The 19,238-nt window shown below is 52.0% G+C and overlaps 1 protein-coding gene across 2 annotated transcripts; it reads right to left on the bottom strand.

The window, feature by feature from the left end:
• Positions 1-4,089: 4,089 nt before the first annotated feature.
• On the bottom strand, positions 4,090-17,158 carry LOC108521467 (DNA dC->dU-editing enzyme APOBEC-3F). 2 transcript variants are annotated; one of them, XM_017861318.1, is made up of 7 exons: positions 16,786-17,158; positions 14,642-14,795; positions 12,540-12,819; positions 12,218-12,332; positions 8,172-8,328; positions 4,902-5,181; positions 4,090-4,678 (listed from the first exon to the last, which is right to left on the bottom strand). In XM_017861318.1, the coding sequence occupies exons 2-7, from the start codon at positions 14,777-14,779 to the stop codon at positions 4,560-4,562; spliced, it is 1,089 nt and encodes a 362-aa protein (XP_017716807.1). In that variant the 5' UTR covers positions 14,780-14,795; positions 16,786-17,158; the 3' UTR covers positions 4,090-4,559. The 2 variants fall into 2 exon arrangements, with proteins under 2 accessions (XP_017716807.1, XP_017716806.1); XM_017861317.1 differs by having other exon boundaries at positions 4,198-4,584.
• Positions 17,159-19,238: the final 2,080 nt, after the last annotated feature.

Consider the following 19,238-nt stretch of genomic DNA (forward strand, 5'->3'; position numbering starts at 1 on the left):
AAAAAAAAAAAAAAAAAAAAAAAAAAAAAAAAAAACTATTTTTCTCCTTATTTTATTTGGACCTTGTGTCTTCCATTTAGTTTCTCAATTCATACAAAACCACATCCAGACCATCACCAATAATTCTATACAACAAATGCTCCATCTAACAACCCCACAATATCACCCCTTACCCCAAAATATTTCTTCAGTTTAATCTCTCCCACCATAGGTTCCCACGCTGCCCTAATCCTGCTCGAAGCAGCCCTGAGAAACATCACCCATTATCTCTCCATACCACCCCCCAAAATTTTCACCACCCCAACACTGCAGCACTATTTTGTTTTGTTTTTCTTATTAATATAAGTAGACAGGAATGTCAGGCTTCTGGCCCAAGCTAAGCCATTTCCTGTGACCTGCACGTTTACATCCAGATGGCCTGAAGCAACTGAAGATCCACAAAAGAAATGAAAATAGCTTTAACTGATGACATCCCACCATTGTGATTTGTTCCTGCCCCACCCTAACCGATACAATATAGTCTCCCCTGCCCTTAAGAATGTACTTTGTGCCGGGTGTGGTGGCTCAAGCCTGTAATCCCAGCACTTTGGGAGGCCGAGACGGGCGGATCACGAGGTCAGGAGATCGAGACCATCCTGACTAACACGGTGAAACCCCGTCTCTACTAAAAAATACAAAAAACTAGCCAGGCGAGGTGGCGGGTGCCTGTAGTCCCAGCTACTCGGGAGGCTGAGGCAGGAGAATGGCGTAAACCCGGGAGGCGGAGCTTGCAGTGAGCTGAGATCCGGCCACTGCACTCCAGCCTGGGCGACAGAGCGAGACTCCGTCTCAAAAAAAAAAAGAAAAAAAAGAAAAAAAAATGTACTTTGTAATATTCTCCCCCACCCTTAAGAATGTACTTTGTACACCTAGCCCAAACCTATAAGAACTAATGATAATCCCACCACCCTTTGCTGACTCCTTTTTCGGACTCAGCCCACCTGCACCCGGGTGAAATAAACAGCCTTGTAGCTCACACAAAACCTGTTGGTGGTCTCTTCACATGGACGTGAGTGACACTGACTTCAAGTGATCTGCCCGCCTCAGCCTCCCAAAGTGCTAGGATTACAGGCGTGAGCCACCAGGCCCGGCTGAGATGATTAATTTAAATGAGACCTCTAGTGTGGGCACAAATTAACTTGGCTGGGGTCCATAAAGGGGGTTGACCAGGTGTCATGAATCATGCCTTTAATCCCAGCACTTTGGGAGGCCAACATGGGCAGTCAGGAATTTGAGACCAGCCTGGCCTCAAGTGTACATGGTGATGCAGCAGGAATGGATGCAGACAAAACCTCTCAGACACCGGTTTTAGGAAGGAAGAGGCTTTAATCAGCTGGGAGCATCGACAGACTTGCATCTTAAGATCCAAGCTCCCTGAAGAAGTCTCTGGCCCTTTTAATGGCTTACAATTCTAGGGGTCCACATGAAAGGGTTGTGATAGATTGTGCAAGTGTGGGCTATGTGACTAGGGGCTACATACATCAGCAGTGGGGCTAGCAGAACAGAACAGAGAGTTTCACAATGCTTCTACATATGGTCAGGTCAGGAGTTGATCTTTAACTACCAGGCCCAGGTAGCAGTGCCAAACAGTCTGGCCATTGATCTTACTTCTGCTTCTTTCTAACTTTTGCTTCCTTCTGAAACAGGAGACAATGAGAGAGGTGGTCTCCTTCCTCAGTGAAACCTCATCTCTACTTAAAATAGAAACATTAGCAGAGAGTGGTTCTGGGCATCTGTAATCCCAGCTACTCAGGAGGCTGAGGTAGGACAATTGCCTGAACCCAGGAGGCAGACGTTGCAGTGAGCAGTGATCCTGCCATTGCACTTCAGCCTGGGAAACAGTGTGAAACTCCATCTCAAAAAAACAAGAGGTTGTGTATGGTGGCTCATATCTGTAATCCCAGCACTTTGGGAGGCTGAGGAGGGTGGATCACCTGAGCTCACGAGTTCAAGACCAGCCTGAACAACATGGAGAAACTCCATCTCTACTAAAACTACAAAATTAGCTGGGCGTGGTGGCGCACGCCTGTAGTCCCAACTACTCAGGAGACTGAGGCAGGAGAATCACTTGAACTTGGAAGGCAGAGGTTGCAGTGAGCTGAGATTGTGCCATTGCACTCCAGCCTGGACAACAAAAGCAAAATTCTGTCTCAAAAAAAGAAGAAAAAAAAGTTGATATTTGGAGGCAGAGACCCCATAGGTGCAGGTGCATGCAGGAAAGGCCACAGAGGACACAGTTGGAAGACTCCCTGCCACCCAGGAGGAGCGGCCTCCAAGCAAACAACCCCACCGACCCCTCGAACTTGGACCTGCAGCCCCAGATCTGCGAGAAAATAAATGTCTGCTGTGTGGACACCTGGTCCAGGACATCTTCTATGGAGGCCACAGCATGAAGGGGTCATTTTATAGAGTCTCATTCTCTAATAACTTACATCTGCTTTGAAAATGTCAAGTCAAATTTAAAGTGTGGAGAAGAGCCTCTAAGTCTCACTTTTCATTTGCAAAGAAAGAATTGTAATTTGGGACATACACGCAGTCCAGGTGGTGTGCACCATGACGGGAGAACAGAGACGGCAACAGGTTTTATAAAAGGAGAAATAGGCTAGGCACTGTGGCTCACACCAGCAATCCCAGCAATTTGGGAGGCCAAGGAGGGCAGATCACCTGAGGCCAGGATTTTAAGACCAGCCTAAGCTGGGCCCGGTGGCTCACGCCTATAATCCCAGCACTTTGGGTGTCCGAGATGGCTGGATCACGAGGTCAGGAGTTCAAGACCAGCCTGGCCAAGATGCTAAAACCCCATCTCTACTAAAACACAAAATTAGCCAGGCATGGTGGCACGTGCATGTAATCCCAGTTACTTGGGAGGCTGAGGCAGGAGAATAGCTTGAACCTGGGCGACAGAGGTTACAGCGAGCCGAGATCGCACCATTGCACCCCAGCCTGGGGAACAGAGCAAGACTCTGTTTCAAAAAATAAAATAAAATAAGACCAGCCTGGGCAACATGATGAAATCCGTTTTATGAAAATACAAAATTAGCCTGGCATGGTGGTGCATGCCTGTAATCCCAGCTACTCGGGAGGCTGAAACAGGAGAATCACTTGAACAAGGGAGGAGGAGTTTGCAGTGAGCCAAGACTGGGCCATTGCCCTTCAGCCTGGGCCACAAGGCGAGACGTTTCAAAAAAAAAGGAGAAATGTTCTCTTGCCCTTTGGGAAAGCCCACGAGCACTAGGAAGGGTTGGGAGCTGGGAGGTTCCGTTGTTGAGTCGCTGCTTTGGGAGCAAGGAGTCCAAGACTTACAGCCATTTATCGCAGAAGCTGTGGATAAACCTGGTTTCAGGGTACAACGCACAGTTTCAGGAGTCAGGCTGGCAGAGAAGTCCATTTTGGGAGCAATGGTGTGTGGCCTGACTGCTTTTCCTCCCTGGCTCCTGGCCTCTGTTTTAGCTGGGTAGGACATGAATGACCCAATTCATAGGATGAAATTTACAAAAGATGTTTCTCAAAACTTCTGGTATTCAATTTACATATATTCATACTCATTTAGGTTGAGTTTATTTATGAATTTATTTTCAGGCAGTGTCTCAATCTGCCATGCAGACCGGAGTTCAGTGGTGCGATCTCAGTTCCCTGCAGCCTCCATCTCCCCAGCTCAAGCAGTCTTCCCACTTCAGCCTCCCAAGTAGCTTAAACTACAGGTACATGCAACCACACCTGGCTTTTATTTATTTATTTATTTATTTATTTATTTATTTATTTATTTTTTGTAGAGATGGGGCTTTGTCCTGTGGCCCAGGCTGGTATCGAACTCCTGGGCTCAAGGGATTCTCCCACCTCTGCCTCCCAAATTGCTGGGGATTACAGGCGTGAGTCAAGGCGGCCAGCCTAGGTTGAGTTTAATAAGATGTGTTTATGCGGCCGGGCGGGGTTGCTTTATGCCTGTAATCCCAGCACTTTGGGAGGCCAAGATGAGTGGATCACCTGAGGTCAGGAGTTCAAGACCAGCCTGGCCAACATGGTGAAACCCAGTTACTACTAAAAATACAAAAAATAAAAATAAAAAAATTAGCTGGGCGTGGTGGCAGGCATCTGTAATCCCAGCTATTTGGGAGGCTGAGGCAGGAGAATCACTTGAACCTGGTAGGCGGAGTTTGCAGTGAGCCAACATCAAGCCATTGTACTCCAGTCTGGGCGACAGAGCAACACTCCGTCTCAAAAAAAAAAAGGTTGGTTATGCTGGGGAGATGGGAAAAGGCAGGTTAGGGGCACATAGGCTCAGGGAACGGGGTCTTGGTGGGTGGATGGTTAGCCATGGAGGCAGAAAGGGGCCTCTGAAGGAAGAGCCTGGGAGAGCGGGGAGGAGGCAGTGAGGCAGGGGAGCACTGTGGAATGGCCCTGAGGGCAGGAGGGGCTCAGGATGACCAGGCAAAAGCAGAGCTGGTCCAGGGTGGAGGGGAAGCCCCCGCAACATGAGCAGGAGGCTAGAGGAGACAGACCATGAGGCCTGGGGAGACCCCTCACTCGAGAATCTCCTGCAGTTTGCTGTCCAGGAATAGAAAGTTGTATTTTAGTCCCTTCCAAGGCTTGAACGGCTCATCACCATTGTACACAAAGTTTTCCCAACAATATTTAAAATCTGAGAAAAAACGAGGAGAAAGCAGTGAGGGCCCAGCAGGCCTCTCTCCAGGCCCTGGGCCTTCCCCTCCCAGGCCAGGTTTCCTGGCTGCCAGTTACAGTGGACGCTGGCCCCATCCCTGCAGGCTTCCCGGGGACACTGCCCCGCCCCACGGCATTGCAGCCCCACCTGCCCCTCATGCTGTCCCTCCCGCACCCGCTCCCCTCAGTCCCCCACATCTCACCTTTGTAGTCCATGATCGCCACGGAGGCCCCTTCCTCACTCAGGCTGCGGAGCCCCTGCTGGTAATCTGTATCCCAGAAGTAGTAGAGGCGGGCGGCGAAGATGGCGAGCTCCACGTTGCTGTGCCTGGCCAGGAACTCCGCCACTTCCCCTGCACAATCTAGGCAAGGGCTCCAAGATGTGTACCAGGTGACCTGGTAGTTTGTGTTAGGAGACAGTATGTCCTCGCAGAACCAAGAGAGGAAGCACTTTTCTGCATGACAATGGGTCTTAGGATCAACCTGGGGAAGGAGGAGGAGGAGGTCAGGGGGAGCTCAGACCAGGAGCAGGAGGAGTGCAGGGGTGGGGCAGTGGGAGCAGAGGGTGGGCCTGGAGCCCCAGGGCGTTTCCTTATTTATTTATTTTTGGGACATGGTCTCTCTCTATTGCCCAGGCTGGGGTGCAGTGGTGCGATCTGGGCTGACTATAGCCTTCACCTCCCAGGCTCGAGGAATCTTCCCACCTCAGCCTCCTGATTAGCTGGGACTGCAGGTGCGTGCCGCCACGCCTGTCTAATCTTTTCGTAATTTTTGCAGAGACAGGATTTCACCATGTTGCCCAGGCTGATCTTGAACTCTTGGGCTCAGGCCGTCCTCCTGCCTCACCCTCCCAAAGCTCTGGGACTATGAGCGTAAACCACATGCACGGCCTTATTTTCTTTACTTTTCATTTTTCTGGGTACACAGTAGGCCCCAGGGCTTTTTATTCATAGAATTACCCCTTCTTCCATCTTGTCCTTCCTTTTCCTTTCCTCTTCTTCTTCTTTTTTTTTTTTTTCGATACGGAGTCTTGCTCTGTCGCCCAGGCTGGAGTGCAGTGGCGCGATCTCCACTCACTGCAAGCTCCACTTCCCGGGTTCATGCCATTCTCCTGCCTCAGCCTCCCAAGTAGCTGGGACTACAGGCGCCCGCCACCATGCCCGGCTAATTTTTTGTATTTTTAGTAGAGACAGGGTTTCACTGACTTATTGAGCATGGTCTCACTCTCCTGATCTCGTGATCCGCATGCCTCAGCCTCCCAAAGTGCTGAGATTACAGGCGTGAGCCACTGCACCCGGCCCTTCCTCTTTATTTTTTTTGAGAGATGGAGTCTTGCTCTGTCACCCAGGCTGGAGTGCAGTGGCAAGATCTCGGCTCACTGAAACCTCTGCCTCCCGGGTTCAAGCAATTCTCCTGCCTCAGCCTCCCGAGTAGCTGGGACTACAGGGGCGCACCCCCACGCCTGGCTAATTTTTGTAGTTTTAGTAGAGATGGGGTTTCACCATATTAGCCAGGGTGGTCTCAAACTCCTGACCTCATGATCCTGCCACCTTGGCCTCCCAAAGTGCTGGGATTACAGGCGTGAGCCCCCGTGCTCGGCCCCTTCCTTCTTTATTTTATTGAGTCTTTCCCTGTCTCGTCACAGGTCATATGTGATTATCTGGCATCCTGTTCCCCAGGCATCCATTAACCAGGCATCCTCAGCCCCTGCTGCGGCCTGGCCCTATGGGGGTCTTCCTTGTTCCCTGTCTGCCTTCTGCTACGCAGGTCATTGGACCAGCATTGCCCATGGGGTTGAAGGTTGGCCAAAGGGGCTACTGAGCACTTGAAATGGGGCCCTGATTAGAAACGTTGGCCTGTGAACAATACACAGCTCATTTCAAAATCTCATTGTGAGAACAGACAAATTTTAACTCTCTCATGAGGCATTTTATATTAAGTATATGTTGAAATCGTATGTGAGATAATTGAGCTAATGCAGACATTAAAATGTCTTCCACCAGTTCTTGCCGCCTTTTTAGCGTGTGGGGACTTCACTTGTGCTTCACTCCTGAGTCCTGGGCGTTTCCGAGGCCAGGACTGCTGTAGGCCAGGCCTGCCCAGAACACAGACGGCTCCCTCCCTGAACACACTCTGAAAAGTCTCCTGTCTGGGCAGTGGGGACTGCAGGGGTGGGTGGAACATGACAGGGTGGGTGGGAGGTCAGTGGTCTCTGTGGGGGCGGCACAGTGAGGAGCAAGGGTTCACCATCCTGTGATGATGTGTCCTTGACATGGAGGAATCAGGGCAGTGGCGGGGGCGGCCCCACCAGCCCAGCAGTGACTGGCCCAGACACAGTGCCAGACACCACAGCAGAGACAGGATGGAAACCCGCTTCCCACAGCTGCTGTTTCCCGAGGACTGCTGGACGCACAGCTCCATGACAAGATTTTGGGAAAGAAAGTCAAGAGTGAGGGTGCTGGGCTCTAAGCAAGGCCTTTTGGGAAGAGGCAAACCCCCTCCACCATCCGATCCCAGGAGAGTCAGGGAGGAAGATCTGGGCCATGGACTTAAAATGTGGGAGGAGGTTGGGCGCGGTAGCTCACGCCTGTAATCCTAGCACTTTGGGAGGCCAAGGGGGGTGGATCCCGTGAGGTCAGGAGCTCGAAACCAACCTGGCCACTGTGGTGAAACCCCGTCTCTACTAAAATAGAATAAAATTAGCTGGGTGTGGTGGCAGGCATCTGTAATCCCAGCTACTCAGGAGGCTGAGGCAGGAGAATCGCTTGAACCCAAGAGGCAGAGGTTGCAGTGAGCCAAGATCGCACCATTGCACTCCAGCCTGGGCAATTAAGCGAGACTGTCTCAAAAAAAAAAAAAAAAAAAAAAAAAAAAAAAAAAAAAAAAAAAAAAAAAAAAAAAAAAAAAAANAAGCAAGGCCTTTTGGGAAGAGGCAAACCCCCTCCACCATCCGATCCCAGGAGAGTCAGGGAGGAAGATCTGGGCCATGGACTTAAAAATGTGGGAGGAGGTTGGGCGCGGTAGCTCACGCCTGTAATCCTAGCACTTTGGGAGGCCAAGGGGGGTGGATCCCGTGAGGTCAGGAGCTCGAAACCAACCTGGCCACTGTGGTGAAACCCCGTCTCTACTAAAAATAGAATAAAAATTAGCTGGGTGTGGTGGCAGGCATCTGTAATCCCAGCTACTCAGGAGGCTGAGGCAGGAGAATCGCTTGAACCCAAAAGGCAGAGGTTGCAGTGAGCCAAGATCGCACCATTGCACTCCAGCCTGGGCAATTAAGCGAGACTGTCTCAAAAAAAAAAAAAAAAAAAAAAAAAAAAAAAAAAGAAAAGGAAAAGAAAAGAAAAGAAAAAAAGAAATGTAAAAGGAAAGTACACACAGGAGAGCCCGCACCGGGCACATCACTTCTTGTGTTTTCTGCATTCCCAGCTGCTTAGCTCCTATTTGGGGTGTAACGAGGACTTTGGTGCTACCTGGTTTCGGAAGACGCCCCTCTTCCAGGAGACAGTTGAGCAATGCTTTATAATTTCCATGGTGAAGCACAGCCAGCTTTCGTTCCGACCATAGGCTTTCCGTAGGTTTTTAAAGTGGAAGTAGAATATGTGTGGATACATTGCCTCCATTGGGTTTCTGAAGGCATAAGACAGAAACCCCAATGCAGAGACTCCCCTCCCCACCCGGAGTCCTGGGGGCTGATGCCCGCTGAACACCACTCCCTGGACCGCCCTGGGCTCTGGGCCTCCCCCATCCCTCCACAGCCCTGAGAATGTCTGTTGCTTTCCCAGGCAGGAAGACTGGGACAGAGAAAGAGGAGGGGATACTGGCAGGGGCAGCAGGGCCGGAGTGACCTCTCCCAGCTGGAACCCCAGCTCTGGGTCTACCAATGGACACCTTTAACCTCCGAGTTTTTCTGCCACACATCTCCCAACCCATTAGGAAAATGCAACAGACAATAAAACTCTCCAACCTCAAATAGTTGCTTGAACATTTCAGCTCAATTCTTTCCTCACATTTCACCTGTCCGATGATGATGATTATTTTTACATTGGGATCACACCAAATACTCGCTTTTTTTTTTTTTTTTTTTTGAGACAGAATCTCACTGGCATCCAGGATGGAGTGCAGTGGCGCGATCTCGGCTCACTGCAACCTGCACCTCCCGGGCTGATGTGATTCTCCCGCCTCAGCTTCCTGAGTAGCTGGGATTACAGGCTTGTGTCACCACGCCTGGCTGATCTTTGTATTTTTATTTATTTATTTTTATACGGGGTCTCACTCTTTCACCAGGCTGGAGAGGAGTGGTGCAATCTCGGCTCACTGCAACCTCTGCCTCCTGGTTTCAAGCGATTCTCCTGCCTCAGCCTCCCAAGTAGCTGGGACTACAGGCATGTGCCACCACGCCCAGCTAACTTTTTGTATTTTTAGTAGAGACAGGGTTTTACCATGTTAGCCAGGATGGTCTTGAACTGCTGACCTTGTGATCTGCCCACCTCGGCCTCCCAAAGTGCTGGGATTACAAGCATGAGCCACCGTGCTCAGCACTAGTTTTTGTATGTTTAGTAGCGATCGGTTTTCATCATGTTGGCCAGGCTGGTCTTGAACTCCTGACCTCGTGATCTGCCCACCTCAGCCTCCCAAAGTTCTGGGATGACAGGCGTGAGCCACTGTGCCTGGCAGGCCCAGGTCACTCTCGTAAGTGCTGCATATGTCTGAGCTCATGGCACATGCCTGAGGCCTGCAGGGGCCATCCATATTTTACAGAAGTGCCAGAGGCACAGAGAGGTAGGTAACCTGCCCAGGCCACAGAGCTGGGGATGGATGGAGCTGGGGCCCCTTTCCATGCCAGCCCTGTCCAGCAGCCTCTGCATCACAGGTCCTGTAGCAGGGAGCTGTCGGGAACCAAGCTCTCTTCTTACTAAACTTTAAAATAAGAGCATTACTCCTGATCATCATATTTTTTCCTACATCCCAGGTTACATGTGTCATTCTAAAAGGTGAATGGTGCTTACGGAGGAGGAGCCTGTGTCTGGGGTCATGTGCATCCTCCTCTGCTCACACTGGAGGCATCTTTGGAAGAAATGATTTATTTTCTGATACGGAGACCATTCCCTCCTCCGCACCCTCTCCTAAGACTTTGTGTTGAAACAAAATAAATCTTACAGAAATTTCATCAAAGTGCTGAGAAAAAAATGCCTGATTGCTCCAATCATCCTTTGGTTCAATTCTCCCAGTTCCTGAACTCAGGAATGGTGGGAAGCACACAGAGGGAGCACCCTCCCAGGGTGGGGAGCACCAGCCCCGTGGTGACTTTCTGGGGAGAGTCTCAGCAGGGGGCCTGGGCTGGGGCAGGTGGGGGAGGCGGCCCATTCAGAAGCTGCAGACGGGTGACCACATAGCAGGGCAAACAGCATGGCTGGGAGTGGGAGCAAAAGAGGAAGCAGATGGGAGAGAGCCTAGGGCTGGGACTGGGGCAGGGGGAGGCCAGGGCTGAGGCCCAGCAGGGCCACCAGGCAGGAAGGGGCAGCAGAGGCCCCGTGGGCAGAGCGGACAGTGGTCCCTGATCTGGGTCTTCATGTGCAGCCTCCTTGGCAGGCTTGTCCTGGCCCTGATGTTAGTCCTGGGCTTGGGTTCTATTTCTATCTTCCAGGGCCCTTGTTCCAGGAGGCAACTGCACTGTGAGTGACCTCCCAGGCCCATCTGAGTACAGGCCTCACTCCAGGCTGCTTTCTCACCTGGATGGGAGGACCGCCGGAGGGACCCCTGGATCCTGCCCTCAGGAATCATCCCAGGGAGGCCCCCCACCCAGCAGCTATGTGGTAGGGAGGGAGAGTGAGGGGCAGGTGTCTGCCTCCCCCCATGCCTTCACACTCAGAGGCCACCACTGGAGGGAGGAATAGCGGGTGGGAGGTGGCCCTCAGATGTCCCCTCAGGATGCCACGTGTGCTCCCACACTGAGCTCCTTCCTTCCACATCTCCTGCCCAGAGTTGTTCCCTGGCTGGCTGAGCTCTTGTCTATATATCATGAAAGGGCAGAGCCTGGTGTCCCCGGCCACCCTGTCTTGCAGTTTGCTCTTCCTCTCTAAGACCCAGGTGCTTAGTTCCCGTCTCTCCCAAGGGCCTTAGATCATCTCTTTCTATGGCCTCTCTGGTCCCTGGTTGCCTTTTTCTATTGTGCTTCCTGGAAAGTTCCTGGCATCTCAAGCCTCCCATTATCCAAGCCTAATCTTTTGTAAAATCTCACTCAACACCTGGCCAACATTGCAAAATCCCATCTCTACTAAAGATACAAATATTAGCCAGTGTGGTGACATGTGCCTGTAATCCCAGGTACTTGGGAGGTTGAGACAAGAGAATTGCTAGAACCTGGGAAGCAGAGGTTGAAGTGAGCCGAGATCGCACCACAGCACTCCAGCCTGGGCGACTGAGGGAGAGGCTGTTTCAAAAAAAAAAAAAATTATTCACATGGGACCTTGATCACTGAGTGTTTGATTCTTTCTGCATCTCCATCCTGTGGGGGTGATTTGAGAAGTGACAGGTGTGAGCAGGAGGCTGGGCTGGGTGCTGTTGGGTGGGGAAGCCATGGGGTGCGGCCCAGGGTGCAGCAAGGTCTGAAGGGAGGTACTGTGAGGGTCAGGGCAGGACTCCTGGGAGACAGACACACAGAACGGGAACCCCTGCACACACCACCCAAGCTTGACCCAAAGCCCCCTGGGTCGTTGTCATGGGGTAAGTTGTATCTTCCCAACATTGATATGTTGAAGTCCTCATCCCCACCTCCTCACAGGATAACTGTATTTGGAGACAGGTCCACTAAAGTGGTGATTAAATTAACTCATGGTCCTTAGGGTAGGCCCTAATCCTGTCTGACTGGGGACCATAAACAAGGAGGACATTTAGAGGCAGATAGACCCTAGGGTTGCAGGTGCACAGAGGAATGGCCAGAGGGGACAGGGCCGGAGAAGCGGCCACAGAGGACACAGCCCCGCCCACCCCTCCACCCTGGACTTGCAGCCTCCAGATCTGTGAGAAAATAAATGCCTGCCCTGTGGGCACCCGGCCCGGGCCATCTTCTATGGCAGCCGAAGCCTGAAGCTCTGTTTCCACGGAGGCGGCTCCTTCTCAGGGGCTCAGGTCAGCCTTGAAGGATGTTGCTCAAAGCTTCTGGCTGTCGGGCTTGTGAATATTCACGCCCACTTACGTCCAGTGTTACGACAACTTCGGTTATGCCAGGGAGATGGAAGGAGCCAGGTTGGGGATCCCAGGCTGTGGGGAGGGCGGCCTCGGGGGTGGATGGAGGTCGCTCTGGAGGCCAAAGGGGCCTCTCACTCACAGGAGGGGCCCAGGAAAGCAGGGAGGAGGCAGGGAGGTGGAGGAAACACGAGGAGTTGGGGTGAGGGGGTGTAACTATGAGGGCAGACGGGGCAGAAGGGAGGGCAGGAGGGCCTGGCCAGGGGAGGCCTCAGGAGGATGAGCAGGAGGTGAGAGAAGAGAGACCATGAGGCCAGAGGGAGACCCTCACCTGAGAATCTCCTTTAGCTTGCTGTGCAGGAATGCATAATTGTCATCGAATTTGTCCCAAGGTATGAATGACTGACCTTCATTGTACACAAAGTTTTCCCAGCAGTATGCAAATTCTGACATGAAGAGGCAGGAAGCAGTCAGGCTCTCCCCTGACCCTGGTCCTGCCCTCCCAGGCCTTGTCTCCTGGCTGTCAGTTGTGGTCAGCGCTGGCCCTGCCCCTGTAGGCTGCCCTAGGACGCCCCCAGCCATGGCATTGGAGATCCATCCATCTCTCATGCTGTTCCATCCCCTCACACTCCCCTCACCCCACCTCCTCTCACCTTCATTGTCCATGATCTTCACACGAGCCCCTGCCTGATGCAGCCTGCAGAGCGCCCTGCGGTAATCTGTTTCCCAGTAGTAGTAGAGGCGGGCAGCAGAGATGGTCAGGGTGACATTAGGGTGCTCAGCTAGGAATTCGGCCACCTTCGCCACACAGTCCGGGCAGGGGGTCCAGGATACAAACCAGGTGATCTGGAAGCGCTTGTAAGCAGGCAGCTGGTTGCCACAGAACCAAGAGAGGAAGCACATTTCTGCGTGGTACTGAGGCTCGAAATACACCTGGGAGAGGGTCAGGGGCAGGAGAAGCTCTGAGAGGGGGAGCAGGAGGAAAGCAGGGGTGGTGCAGAGGGAGGAGGGGCCAGGACAGGAGTCCAGGGGATCTTGCCATTGAAGCTCCTTTCCTCCATCCCCCTGATTAGTTTGAGTGATTGTCTGCTCCAAAGCTCATGTTCAGTGTTAATTGCTATGGTAATGGCCTTAAGAGGTGGCACCTACAAGCGGCTATGAGGTTGTGGGGACTGCACCTTTGTGGGTGCCACTGCTGTGGTTATTCAAGGGCGACTTTAGCCCCACTTTCTGTCTCTTGCCCTCTAGCTGGAGGGGCAGCCAGTCAGACTAAACTCCTGCTTCCTCTTGTCCCTGTGGCATGGAGCAGCAGTGACTCGACATCCCAGGCCACTCTGTCTAGAGCATCCCCGACCTTCTGGCAACAACCTTCACCCCCACGTGATTGTGCAGCTCACAGGCCCTGGAAAGTTGCTGGTGCCTTAACAGTGAACTTCCCTTCCCAGCGTCCCAGAACTCGAGCCGAGCACATTTCTATTCATTGTGAATGTCCCCGTCTCAGTCCTGCTGTTGAAGCAACACAAGGTGCACCAAGACACGTGCTTCCCTTCGTTTGGAAGTTTTCCCAGCCCTCTTCACAGACTCGTGCGTGAACTCTGGCATCCATCCTCCCAGGCATCCATTCAGCAGACATCCTCAGTCCCTGCTGTGGCCTGGCCCTCTGGGGTCGGCCTTGTTCCCTCCCTGCCATCTGCTGGGGAGGCCACTGGACTTGCGCTCTCCCATGTGGTGGGGGGCACTGGCCAAGGGGGTTACTGAGCACTTGAAATGGGGCTCTGATGAGAGAGAGACCTGGGCACCTGAAAAATACACCATACACTGCTCATTTCTCTTTTTGTTGTTGTGGAGACATAGTTTCACTCTTGTTGTCCAGGCTGGAGTGCAACGATGCAATCTCAACTCACCATAACCTCTGCCTCCTGGGTTCAAGCGATTCTCCTGCCTCAGCCTCCCAAGTAGCTGGGATTACAGGCGACTGCCACATTGCTTGGCTAATTTTTTTGTATTTTTAGTAGAGACAGGATTTCACCATGTTGGCCATGCTGGTTTTCGAACATCTGACCTCAGGTGATCTACCAGCCTTGGCCTCCGAAAGTGCTGGGATACAGGCGCAAGCCACCCCCCAAATACGGCTTATTTCAAAGACTCAGCATGACAAGAAAAAGAAACTTCATTATCTTGTCAAGAATTTTATGTTAAATAATGTTGAAGTAATGTTAGCTACATTGGATTAAATAAAATATTAAAATTAAGCTGGCACTGTGGCTCACACCTGTAATTCCAACACTTTGGGAGGCCGAGGCAGGTGGATCATCTGAGGTCTGGAGTTCAAGACCAACCTGGCCAACATGGTAAAATCAGGTCTCTATTAATAATACAAAAAAAAAAAAAATTACCCATGCATGGTGGTGGGCACCTGTAATCCCAGCTACTCGGGAGTGTGAGGCGACAGAATTGCTTGAACCCAGGAGTCAGAGGTTGCAGTGGGCTGAGATTGCATCATTGCACTCCAGCCTGAGCAACAAGAGAGAAACTCTGTCTCAAAAAAAAAAGGCCTTTTGTGCAGAGGCAAACCCCCTCCACGATCCGATCCCAGGACGGTCCAGCAGGAAGGTCAGGGCCACGGACTTGGAAAGTGTGGGAGAGAAGGGTGCCCTGGACAGCCCGCCCCTGGGCATTTCACTCGTCAGTGCGTGGTTTGCTTTCCCAGCTGGCTTAGCTCCTGCCTGCAAAGTGATTGGAGTCCGGGTGGTACCTGGCCTCGAAAGATCTTTGCTCCCCAAGTAGGCATTGAGGGGCCCCTTGTTTTCACTTCGTAGCACAGCCAGACGGTATTCCGACGAGAAAGGATGGGTCTGTTATTAAAGTTGTAGAAGAATGTGCGTTGATACATTCGCTCCACTGTGTTTCTGAAGACACAAGAGAGAAACCAGCCAATGCAGAGAGCGCTCCCAGGAGCCCTCCGCGCTGATGTCCGCTAAACACAGCTTCCCTGACGGCTCTGGGCCTCCCCCGTCCCTCCACAGCCCTGAGAATTTCTAATTCCTTCCCAGGCAGGAAGACCGGGGAGAGAGCAAGAAAAGGGGGTGCTGGCAGGGGCAGCAGGACCGGGGTGACCTCTTCCTGCTCAGGGCCCAGCTCTGGTCATTCCAGGGGTACATTCCCCACCCTCCCGGTATTTCTCCCACCCACTCTCCAACGCATTAGTAAAATGCAAAAGAGAATAAAGTTATTGGCTGGACATTATGGCTCATAACTGTAATCCCAGCCTTTTGGGAGGCCGAGGTGGGCCGATCATTGAGGTCAGGAGTCTGAGACCAGTCTCACCAACATGGTGAAACCCAGTCTCTACTAAAAACACAAAAATTAGCCAGGCATGGTGGCGGGTGCGTGTAATCCCAGCCACTCAGGAGGCTGAGACAGGAGAATCACTTGAACGTGGGAGGCAGAGGTTGTAGTGAGCCGAGATCGTGCCATTGCACTCCAGCCTGGACAACAAGAGCGAAAATTCATCTCAAAAATAAAAAATAAATAAAAATAAAATATTTTAAATAATAATATTTTTTTGAAAATATCATAGATTTTAACCTTTCAGCCAGTTCCTTCCTGACATTTCACCTCAGTATATTACTATTTTTAAATCACAGTAGAACTGAATTCTGAGGCCCAGGCCACTCTTCTAAGTGTTGCGTGGGTATGAGCTCATGTGATGCTGCCCTAGGCTTGCAGGGGCCATTCCCATCTTACAAAGGAGGGGCCAGAGGCACAGAGAGGTGGGGTAACCTGCCCAGGCCACAGAGCTGGGGATGGATGGGGCTGGGCCTCTTATCAGACAAGCCCTGTCCAGTCTCTGTATCACCGGCCCTGCAGGAGGGAGTCATTGGGGACCGGGCTCTCTTCTTACTAAATTTTAAAATAGAAGCATTTCTCCTGATCATTGAGGCTTTTTCCCCCATATATTCCATGTTTTTTGTTTTGTTTTTGTTTTTGTTTTCTTTTGAGACTAAATTTCGCTCTTGTTGCCCAGGCTGGAGTGCAATGGCACGATCTTGGCTCACTGCAACCTCCGCCTCCTGGGTTCAAGCGATTCTCCTGTCTCAGCCTCCAGAGTCGCTGGGATTATAGGCGCCCATCACCGCACCTGGCTAATTATGTATTTCTAGTAGAGACAGGGTTTATCCATGTTTGTCAGGCTGGTCTCGAACTCCCGACCTCAGGCGATCCACCTGACTCGGCTTCCCAAAGTGCTGGGATGACAGGCTTGAGCCACCGTGCCCAGTCACTATAATCCATGTTACTGGTGTCATTATAAATGGTGAATGCTGATCGTAGAGGAAGAGTGTGTGTTTGGGGTCATCTGCATCCTCCTCTGCCCACAGTGGAGACATCCTTGGAAGACATGATTTATCTTGTGCTTCAGAGACCATTCCCTCCCCACACCCTCTCCTAAGACTTGGTATTTAAAGCAAACAAAGTAAATCTTACAGAAAATCCATCAAAAGCTCTGTGAACAAATTCAATGGTGCTTCCCATCATCCTTTGGATTCAATTCTCACCAGTTCCAGCAGTCTCCAGGAATGGCCACGAAGCACACAGAAGGAGCACCCTCCCAGGGCAGGGAGCACCAGCCCTGCCATGACTTTTAGGGGGAGGGGGGAGAGATCTCAGCAGGGCCCTGGGCTGGCCCGGCCAGGTGGCGGGGAGGCGGCCCATTCAAATAGCATGGGGCGACCACATGAGCAGGACAAAGAGCCTGGATGGGAGTGGGCGGGGCAGGGAGCAGAAGGGAGGGAGCCCAGGCTGGGGCTGGGAGGGGGAGGCCAGGGCTGAGGCCCAGCAGGGCCACCAGGCCGGAAGGGGCACAGAGAGGCCAGCGGGCGTCGAGCAGGCAAGCGGTACCTGAACTGAGGCTTCACTCCTTGGCTGGCTAGCCGACTATGATCTTTGTCTGGAGCAGGAGGGTTTCACTTTCTGCTACAGGCTCCTGGTTTTAGGACAGCCCTCCTTAAACTGACCTCCCAGGGCCTCGTAGTCATGGCCCCTCCCTCTTCCTGCTCTGGCGCTGGAGTGGGAGGCTCTGGGATGCTTTATCTTCCTCAGGCTCTGACCCTCTTTCTGTTTTTCTCTGGGGTCCTCCCCCTGGCAGAGGGACCTCTGATAAAGACAGGCCGCTCTGTGTGGCAGGACCCAAAGTAACTGCAAAGGGAAAGAGAAAGTCTTTGCAGCCAGAGACTGGGAGGTGGGTCCACACCAGGCAGAGCCAGCAGAGCACAAGCCCCTCCCCTGGTAGTCCCGCCCAGCTGGAGCCGCCTCTCCACCCTCAAGACAGACAGGCTGATGCCTCTGCAGGGACTCCTGGATCCTGCCCTCAGGGATCGTCCCAGAGATGGTCTCCACCCAGCAGCCATGGGGACAGGGAGGAAGAGTGAAGGGTCAGGCGTCTGCTTCCCCCCAGGCCTTCACACTCGGAGGCCACCATGGGAGGGAGGGACAACAGGTGGGTGTGGGCCTCAGATGTCCCACCAGGATGCCATGTGCATCCCTGCACTGAGCTCTTCCCTTCCTGCTTCTCCTTCTTCCCCATCTCCTGCCTGGAGTTGCTCCCTGGTAGGCTGAGCTCTGGCCTCCTCTTGTCCCCATGTCATGGAAGGGCAGTGGCTGGTGTCCCAGGACAGCCTGTCTGGAGCCTCCCTGTGGGTCTCACAGCTCCCTTTCCCTGGTAGTGTACTCCCATGGTGCAGTGACCTAAAAATTACACAAGGTATACATTTGGTTTTTTTGTTTGCTTGCTTTTGTTTTTTGTGGTTGTTTTGTTTGTTTGTTTTTTGAGACGGAGTCTTGCACTGTTACCCATGCTGGAGTGCAGTGGCATGAGCTCAGCTCACCTCAACCTCCGCCTGCCAGCTTGAAGCGATTCTCTTGCCTCAGCCTCCCATGTAATTGGGATTACAGACCGCCACCCCTATGCCTGGCTAATTTTTGTATTCTTAGTACAGACAGTGTTTCTCCTTGTTGGTCAGGCTTACAGGCGCCCACCATTATCCCTGGCGAATTTTTGTGTTTTTAATAGAGACAGGGTTTCTCCATGTTGTTCAGCTGGTCTTGAACTCGCAGTCTGAGGAGATCCATACACCTTGGCCTACCAAAGTGCTGGGATTACAGACGTGAGCCACCATGCCTGGCCACAATGTATACATTTGGAAAGGAGACTTTATTTCTTGTTAAGAGTGACAGCCTGCAGGTGGCCATCCTGCAGCCTGGGAAGAGCAGCCTCCGGGAAACACCAGAGACAGACATTTAGAAGCAGGAGAGGTTGGGGCAGGAGCTTTATGCTGAAGGGGTTGGCTAAACATACGTATTGAACAGACTACAGGATGAGCTATGAATATTCATGTAGGTGGCTGCAGTCCGTGCTTATCGAAAAACATGCATGTAACATATGATCCCAGGCGGGCACGGTGGCTCACGCCTGTAATCCCAGCACTTTGGGAGGCCGAGGCAGGTGGATCATCTGAGGTCAGTGTCAGGCCACTGAGCCAGAGCTAAGCCATTGTAACCCCTGTGAACTGCACATATACATCCAGATGGCCTGCAGCAGCCAAGAAGTCTGGAGCAGTTGAAAAACCACAAAAAAAGTGAAACAGCCAGTTTCTGCCTTAACTGATTAACCAACCTTGAGACGTTCCACCGTTATGACTTGCTCCTGCCCTGCCCAACTGATCAATCGACCTTATGACACTTCTCCTGGACAATGGGTCTCATGGTCTCCCCACCATGCACCTTGTGACCCCCTCCCCTGCTGACAACAGATGACCACCTTCGACTGTAACTTTCCACTACCTACCCAAGTCCTATAAAGCTGCCCCTCTCCTATCTCCCTTCGCTGTCTCTCTTTTCGGACTCAGCCCTCTTACACCCAAGTGAATAAACGGACTTATTGCTTACACAAAGCCTGTTTAGGTGGTCTTCTGTATGGAAACACGTGGCAGTCAGGAGTTCGAGACCAATGTGGCCAATATGGTAAGACCTCGTCTCTATTAAAACTACAAAAATTAGCCAGGCGTGGTGGTGGGTGCCTGTAATTCCAGCTACTGGGGAGGCTGAGGCAGGAGAATCACTTGAACCTGGGAGGTGGAGGTTGCAGTGAGCTGAGATCGCGCCACTGTCCTCCAGCCTGGGAGACAGAGTGAGAGTCCATCTCAAAACAAAAAACAAAAAAAGAACAAAACAAACAAACAAACAAAAATCTAAAAAAAAAAAGAAGCCACCGTATAATCCCTCCTCACATTGCAGTGGAGACATTTAAATGTACTACAATTAAGCCTGTATGTCAAAGGGTCCCTTCAGGACAT

This window comes from Rhinopithecus bieti, unplaced genomic scaffold (assembly GCF_001698545.2).
Source record: "Rhinopithecus bieti isolate Rb0 unplaced genomic scaffold, ASM169854v2 scaffold_56975, whole genome shotgun sequence".
NCBI lineage: Eukaryota > Metazoa > Chordata > Mammalia > Primates > Cercopithecidae > Rhinopithecus > Rhinopithecus bieti.